We start from the raw sequence: 8,679 nt of genomic DNA, 5'->3' as shown, positions 1-8,679 counted from the left end.
CACTTAAATTGTTACTGACAAGTTGATACCTGGAGTAGAATTTCCACGCGATACTTTATGGTGTATCATCTGTTTCATCACTCGATCGTTACTTTATTTTTGTTCATGACTCCGATTGCGTGGATTGGATGGCTGATTAACTTCTTTGTCAGTTGCACAGTTTATGCATCTATGCAGATCACAAGGAATTTATTTTTTAATTTTATCGTCAAGTAAACATAAGCTTGATTACTTCGCGTAGGTGTGCTGGAAAGCACTCGATCACCTAGAAATGTCACAGCTGTTAGAAATCGTAGACCAGCCTTAACTGAAATAAACAACAATACAGAGCAGCGTTTCTTTCAGAGATTTAATTTAATAACGATTTTCTTTATGTTCAACAGAAACACAATCTTCCAGGACTCAACTTTACAATCGTCATATATCACAGATATCGAGCAGACGAAACGGAAATCATAATCTAAATTTTGCGCATGCGCGACAAGTTCTGTCTGGCACTTGCATTATCAGTCGGCACGAACCTTTACATGTGCCTCATTACAGGTTATTGCACGCTAGTTTTTTTAGTTTGTAGAGCAGCTGGACTAACTACTCGTGCTGGTGGTATAATATTTAAAAGAAATGTGATTTTGCATTGTGTCCGTTAGAAGCATCACAACATTTATTAGCTACATTGCATTCAAAGTACTTCCACTGTCTGTCTGCCAAGTATAGCAGTGCAGTGTAATCAGGGGAAGCAATGTTCTCGGGGGTCTTGGGCAGGGGGAGAGAGAGAAGGGTATGACGTAGCTGAGTCAAAGGTCAGGGTTCCTCTTGCATCCCCCCTGTCTGCTGCCAGGCAAGTATAGCCACTTCCAGGTCATGGTTTCCGGCGTTGCAGTCTGCAATGTTATTTCGAGGAAGTGAGAGGCTGTGTGTGCACGAAGATGGATGCTGTTTCCTCGAAAGCGATCCTAGCATGTCCGGCTTGATGCAGTTAAAGCTCGCGACTTATAAATGCTTGTGACATGCTGCTTACAGACATACTTCACTATGGTGAGTTCTGGAGCATGAATCGTTCTGAATCACATATCTCACCCAAGCATCCGTTTCAATGTTTCTTTTGCTGTGAGGTTGTGTATACTCTGTAGCTTTCTATGTTCTTCGACCCTTTGTAGAATATCTGCAATCAATTTTCATTCTTCTGCATCATTATAATAAGTTCGATGCTGAAGAAATTCCTAAACCACCAGCAGACGACGCAGAAACATTGTCTATATGCCAATTAGGGACAAGGGCCAACATCCGCGAAAGACAGCAGGTTGTATGAGCCCAGGGTTTTAAAGATGGCATGTGGAAAGGCCGACTTGCTCTCGGCATGATAATTACTGTCGTTTTGTTTCTTTGTCACTTCAGCGCAAATGGCGTTCGCGTTGTTAGAAACATGATGCACAGCACGGAAACCGAACCCCTAGCATTTGCAGCTGCTCTATACACGTGTCAGATACAACATAATATATACTTCCCCAAGCTTAGCGAGGGTGTGAGTTTTAATCTCAATATATAAGAGTCTGGTACAGGGACACGGATGTTGGCGCAACGGCACGTTGTGGTTAGAGCGTGGAGCACATGAACTAATTGCTTATCTGGGCTGTTGCAAATTGCTCTGTTCCGCTTAATTACCCTTAAATAATGCGAAACAACACTCAGACAGACCACTTATGGAAGAAGGACAAGGACAAATGTTATGTGCTGATCTGTTCTACTTAACTCTTTAGTTAATTTCTTTTGCAAAACTTTAGTTTTTACCCTGCAAAGTCCGGTCAATTCCACCTCCATTGTTTTTATTCAAAACTCGCAACCGAAAGTAGAAGGTGTTCTAATTTTCAACAAGAAAATCATTTTACTAAAAGGATTTCATTTCCATTAACGATTTGTACTTGGAAGACAAAACAGTAGTTTATGGACATTGATATTTCAAGTCCAGCATGGGTTGCCAATACACTGCCAGTACATTTGCCAGTAGAATGTTTGGAACATCGACGTGAAGGCACTTTGCCCAGTCGAGAGCCGGATGTTTGCCAGAGTATACTTCACTGCCGCCTGCTCCCTTTTCACGATGGCGTACAGGTCAGAATGTAGTGCTTAATGGTAATTTTGGAACAAATTTTACACAGGGTAGACGTTTTTGTCTTGAGCTTTAAAACAGCCATTCGTATGTTTGCGGTTTATGTCAGGTGACATTTACATTTTGCATACTCATTTTCTTCTGGGATGGATGATCCAACTGTCAGACTTAGAGTGTCATGAGGTGTATGAATACATTTTTGAAAATAATTATGACTTCAGCTACCTGAAAAATTAGATTACAAATTAGAGAAATTTTATCTTCTTCACTGCCATTGTGTTGATGCGACCTCTGTGACAGGCGTCTACGTGTGCGCCAAAAAAAAGTAAACAGTTATGTGAACAGCTGTGTTCCTCATTGTCCACTTTGTCGCCATTTGCTGTTAGGACACGTGTGAACACCATGTGTCGTCTGCTTCGTAATCGCTAATAGTTCCTCTCTTCCAAAACTGACAATCATGCATCCGTTGCAAATAATAATAATAGTATTCTTCGTATCTGTTTCTATTCAATCAATTTTATTTTAGATGTTTTTGATAGTTCTCTTGTAACTTGTTTCATAAAAAAAGATTAAAATTGTTACATTGCCTATTACTGGTCTCGCCCATCATTTCTTCCAACTCCCTTTTGATTCCTTGAAATCCTTGTCCCGCACCCAGTCCGTCTGCGGTGCATTTCTGACAGCCACCACCACTCCGCTGTTTCACAGAAATGGAAAATTTCGCCTCCCTTTGCAAACTGGCTGCTGTATGTATTTTCAACTCACAGCCCAGACCATGGCAACTTCTTATCACCAGGCGCCAGGTCACAATCAACATCTGTCTTGTGACATGAGCCATTCATGCACAGATGCGCTCGCACCACACACGCGAGCGCGAAGACACACACACTCACACACGCAGAGCGATATTCTGGACTAGGAGCTCCATCGTCTGCACCGAAAGGGCGAGACTTTATGCAACCTGTTTGATAAACATTATTCCACTCTACTTCCTGGCGGTGCAGGAAACAATTACAACCAGAGCGATATCACCATTCATTACATGCGTGGCCAAAGTTTACTCCACGCGAGCCAGTTTTGATGTCCTTGTGTATGTATTACAATTTATTAATAATTTATAAGTAAACTTTTTAACAGCAATTTTTTTGTAAGGACTAGTAGATTTGGTGATCCCATTTCTGTACATAATGTTCTTAATTCTTTAGCACCCCAACTTTTATTAAAGTTGTCTTCCCCTCTCTGTGTGGTTGTGAGTAGAGTAAATGTGTGTTAAAGTACAGTTGTTTTGTACCGAGTTTTTTTTTCCTAAGCCAAAATCCTTACCTACCCCTCAATCGACATCAGTAATAGTACCTTCTGTATGAAATCGGATCCGTGAATTAAATGAGGATGCGACAAACCTAGCAACGATATTGTACAATCTTGCTGATCCTCTTTAAATTTTAATCGGATAATATTATCAGTGTTTATCAGAGAATCTATGATTTAAGTTTTTCGAGACTATCAAGAGTGAATACCTTGTCTACTGTCAAAATGTTAAAGAATAACAAATCGTTGGTCTACACTGTCTCAGCGGAGTAATCATCTGCCCCCAGACAAGTCACAAATGAAGAGCTTATGAAGGTTCTACAGTATTCGGTATTACAATTGTATCGATGAACTGATGAACTTCAAGAATAAAGTTCCCAAAAATGGATAATTATAAAATAACATTAAGAAACATAAAATACACACTAGATATGAAAAGTTTTAGAATTACAGATTCTAGCTGATGGTCTGAAGAAAAAAAGAGATTTTTTTGTGCCTTTAAAGAAAAGCCCAAACAAAAGTTTTTTTTTTCAAGTGTAGGAACCCTACATATATTCCTCATCTAAAAACAAACGGCAATGCCCAGCATGTGTACAAAGTCTAGAAATGCTTGTACATCACAATGCCAGTGTTGGTAACACCCATTCATGTGTTAAAATACCTAGAGGCTATTTTGTAACAGAGTTGTATCATTTCTAAATACTTACTCATGTTGAGAAGAAGGTGAAAGTTGTGCCACTACCAAAATATCTCCTGTCAGTGATAATAGCGGTGATGGTGGTGACAGCAATAATGTATAGTTGACCAATTCTGGCTCACACATAACTACCACAGAGGTGACATCAGCACGCAGACAGCGTGTCAAGACTGTAGACAAGAGGTCAGAGGGTCAAATCCTTCCTCGGTGACTCACTCAGATCCACATCCTAAGGCAGACGGGAAAATGTTGCGAGAAAAAAATGACCATGCAACATAAAGCGTTAAAGAACTGCATGACGACTGTTACATTTGTGATTTATGAGAAAAAAATATGTAAATGAAACAATAATATAGAAATAACAACAAAGTGCAAAATCACCTTGAAATGGAGGTAAGCTATGCAAAAGGGAAGGTCGAGTACTTAACACGAGGCTCTTAACTTGTTTATTTGCTCGTTCACATCCACTCACGACTCTGAAGTAGAGTGAGTGTCATACAAGGGACATATAGCACATACACGTGTGTGTGTATATATAGGTGCCATGAGATTTTGATTAACCATTCTTGTTGTTAAAGGACTTGTGGCTGAAAAACATGTTTCTGATGTTTGAGTAAAGCTTAATGTAAGATAACTATTTACCCAAACCTGGATAAATACCCCCTTTTTATGCTAAAATAATATATACCCACAAACATCCGTAATCACAGAAAGAGATGAAAATCGTGAAGTCGTGACATGATTAATATATTCCAGGTTTTATGTCCATGCACTGTCCTGACTTCTTTTTGTTCATGGTGGTGTCTGTGGGCCTGTATCTCAAATTTTTTCACCGTTTATTTACATGCTCGAATTTTAAAACGTGCCACCGGCTAAATGATGGCTAAATAATGATAACATCTTTTTGTCTTTTTACATAGCTCAGGTAGAAATATATGAACATATGCTAGAACTCTACATTTGATATGGTAAATTTTGCCATGACTGTTATGATCCATGATAGTGTCAATGCAATACAATATTCAAGTAAAAGTAAGTATGTTTTAACTGCTTTTGGTCTTTCAAAAATAATTTCATAGGTACTTTTTAGAGTTTAATTTTTAAGCAAGTGTTCTGGAGAGTTTTGTCAAATGGCTGGAGTTTACTGTATGCCACGTGTAAACGAGTGATGTTGTCATTATACATGTTGGGTTTAAATGTCTACAGGCAACATTATCACAACTGTGAAGTCACACATAATTGAAACTTCTCAGTTTAAGATACAAGGAAATTATATAAAATATAAACATCAGAAATATGAATGTACATACTATGCAATATGTTCAAACGAGGACGGCAAATAATACAGGTTAGTAATACAAAAATACAAGTGATATGAAGACACTGTGCAATATATACACTTGGTACAAAGCACACACAAATACTAGAGATATATACACCACTGTGAAACACGCACATAACACACACAAAAAAAAAACCAACCAACCAACCAACCAAACAAAACAAACAAAAAAAAAAAAAACAATTAAACAATAATACAGGTTGGTGATACACCTTCAAGAAGTATGTACCACTGCGCAATACACACACGAAATAAATAAATTATACAGGTTTGCAACAAACAAACGCAAGAGATATGTACACGATTTACAGAAAAATAACAGGTTTGCGACAGATAAATATTGGTCTTGAACCACACGACTTTGTGTAGTACAGGTGTAGTGTTTTGTTATTTGTCTAAAGCCTAGAAACAACGCATCTAGCCTTTAGCAACTGTTTTATTATCTGTGGAAAGAACGTGCAAATGACTGTGTATGTGTTGTACATCACCACACCAGTCATCTTCACACACACCCATGTGTCAGTACATGTGTTGTCGGAGGGACTTCCACAACACACAGACTTGTATCCCTTCTTAAAACCAAGAAAAGTCGCTTACTTACGAATGGCTATAACTTTCTTGTTTGCGATACAAAATTTGTAAAATTACTTTAAAACTATTGAGAAACTAATCAGAAAATGCTCTGTACCTGTTTATAACTTTCAAAAAACATTCATCAATATTCATTGAATTATATCTCACTATTGATGAATTTTAAATAAGAGAAGCTTGTACTTCTTACTCTCAAAACAAACAGCATCTCAAACAAAAAAAATTATCTCTTTTGACCAAAAATGTACCGACATTAAAGCAAGAAACAAAATGAGAGACTAGAACGGAAATATTATTGCCAGACAGTTATCTTCAAGTTCAAGATGTAAATAACATAAGTCCTGGATCACATGATGTTGAAATACACGTGAACCCATGTTTGTAACCCGATTTTATAAGCAAAAAAGATTTGAACACAACTTTTGGTAGACTGTTAAACTGTTAAGCTTTGTTAGATAATGAGTGGGATGAAAATATTATAACGACTGAGTTATTCTGTGAAAGAGAGTGTTTCCCATATCTGTGTGAATCTCGCCTTTTTCGGTCATGTTGTTCAGCGGAATGACTGTTGAACATTACTGTGATTATCTATCATTGTCGGTACTGGTTTTTCATCCTTTCGGTCTTCGTACATGTGTTGTTCCTTTTTTGTCCTTGTCTCTAGCGATGAGAGTATGCTTCTTCATGAGTGTGATCACGTGCCATATAAATCGCACATTATGATGAATGTTTTTCTTTTTGGTTTGTCTTTAGCACTAAAAGGAGCTTTTCCCTGTGAAGCTTGAACTTTGCTTACAAGACTGCTTCCCTTCATGATTTGAAAGGTATTGTTCATTGCTCAAATAAAGGTGATAGTTACTAAGTAGTGTGTATGGTGTTCAAAAACGAAGAAGTTTAAAGTTGACTGTTAGGTGAGATGGCCGAAAGGACACACTCGAAGAGGATACCACGCCTTGTCACAAATGCTCCTAACTTTTTCCTTAAATTTTCTAGGGCGTTTTTTTAAAACCCGAAGCTACTGCAGCTGTAAATGAGGGCAGACTGCAGACACATATAACAACACACAGTGAGAGGTTTGTTTACGAAAGGCAAGTCATAACATTTTGAAACTAGAGAGAGAGATAAGTGACAAACATCAGAGACGTGGATAGATTACACTATAGATATTCGTGAGATGAAAATGGTTATGATGGTGATTAGAGAAGAATGTAACATCAGCAACAACAGCAGCAGATGATTAAGAAACTAAATGTTTATGAATGTGCATTATTATAGCTTAGAAATGACATAATATTTTGTATACATATAAAACGCACTGATTTATTCCTGTTCTTTGAACACAGACCTTGCTCTCGAACAAATATTAGACGAAAAATTAATCGTGTGGAATGCATCTTCTCTGAATGCAATAAAGTTAAACATAGACATGTGCAACAAACCTTTTTTCCCCTAAAGTCTGTAAGCATTCATTGGGACTTGTTACTTTTGTCTACATTTATTCCTTTTTTTAAATCACGACTGTATGTATTACTCTTAAGGGCCGTAGTGTTAGCAAAATATCTCACAACATAAAGCAGGTATTTCTGGGAGAATAACGATGACCAATAACTTTAGAGGATGGGACCTGGATACATAATGAATAATTAATAAAATTTCTATTTGTGGACCTGTAATGGGCACCATCACGACCTAGACAGGTGGCACTGCGCTGACCAGTAATAATAAAAGGAAGACAATAGATGTAAATAGGCAGACATAAAAAAGACTGTGAATACAGCCTTGCCATTACATGGAATCTTCAATAAAGTTCTGCATATGAAGATATCTGAAAGTTATTATGACATTTGTACGGAAGCTCATCTCGCAGTGGCCCAACTTCCACAGACAAAAATATCGTTATATCAACACAAGTCTTGTGAGAGCAACACACTAACGGTCATTGTAAGCTGAATGGAGATACCTGATGTCAGTCATTGCAGACATAAAATATTTATCATTTTGCTTTTTTTCAGAAAATGATGTTAAACAATACCACCAAGTCTATGCGAATATGTCTTCTTTTAACCTTCTTCATCATCATTCTGTCACTCCTGTACTTCTTCATGCGTGTCAAATGCGTGGTGCAGTTTCCACCTCCAATTTCTCCTGAGCCTCCAATTGTATCTACGACCCCACCTTTATGTCCTGTGCCATGTGATGAAAAATCCAACATGGATTTGTGTGTTGAATGGAGAGGTGAGTTGTTTCCACATAAAAATACAAGCAAGCCTACAACTAACGAAGTCTGGATGTTAAAAGGCAGTGCGAACCTATCTCACGGGGTTATTCTAATAGTCTGTCGTGGGTAATCTTCACCCTAACTAAAACTTGAAGAAGTTTGGATTTTATTCTCTTAAGATAATAGGCATATAAAATATGCTCAAAAGCTGTATATTGGGGACAAGTGTATTATGGAAAAAAGTGAGTAATTTCTTTTTCCGTAATCCGTTACCAAAAATACACATTTTCCTTCCACAGGTTGTCATAAAAGAACATGCTCTTCGCTTCCATGGTGGGGTCTTGTCTGCGATATGGAAAGGTATTACAAGGAAACTTTTCTGTAATTTGTATATTTGGTTATTATTTTTAGCAGAC

At 37.7% G+C, this 8,679-nt stretch overlaps 1 protein-coding gene across 8 annotated transcripts in view; it reads left to right on the top strand.

Moving 5' to 3' along the window:
• The first annotated feature begins 592 nt into the window (after window positions 1-592).
• LOC112553312 overlaps window positions 593-8,679 on the top strand; it is a 20,900-nt gene continuing 12,813 nt past the window's right edge. The window contains exons 1-5 of one of the 8 annotated variants that reach the window (XM_025220423.1): window positions 593-1,035; window positions 6,799-6,869; window positions 7,039-7,133; window positions 8,058-8,280; window positions 8,563-8,623. In XM_025220423.1, coding sequence (XP_025076208.1) covers window positions 8,061-8,280; window positions 8,563-8,623 — 281 coding nt within the window. In that variant the 5' untranslated portion in view covers window positions 593-1,035; window positions 6,799-6,869; window positions 7,039-7,133; window positions 8,058-8,060. Of the gene's footprint in view, window positions 1,036-1,625; window positions 2,110-2,586; window positions 3,198-4,366; window positions 4,506-6,798; window positions 6,870-7,038; window positions 7,134-8,057; window positions 8,281-8,562; window positions 8,624-8,679 lie in introns of those variants that run through there. The other 7 variants (XM_025220427.1, XM_025220429.1, XM_025220428.1 and 4 more) reach the window with 7 other exon arrangements.

The sequence above is a fragment of the Pomacea canaliculata genome, linkage group LG12, assembly GCF_003073045.1.
Source record: "Pomacea canaliculata isolate SZHN2017 linkage group LG12, ASM307304v1, whole genome shotgun sequence".
NCBI lineage: Eukaryota > Metazoa > Mollusca > Gastropoda > Architaenioglossa > Ampullariidae > Pomacea > Pomacea canaliculata.
The sequence above is the reverse complement of the archived record's forward strand: the minus strand, read 5'-3'. Positions and strand labels throughout refer to the sequence as shown.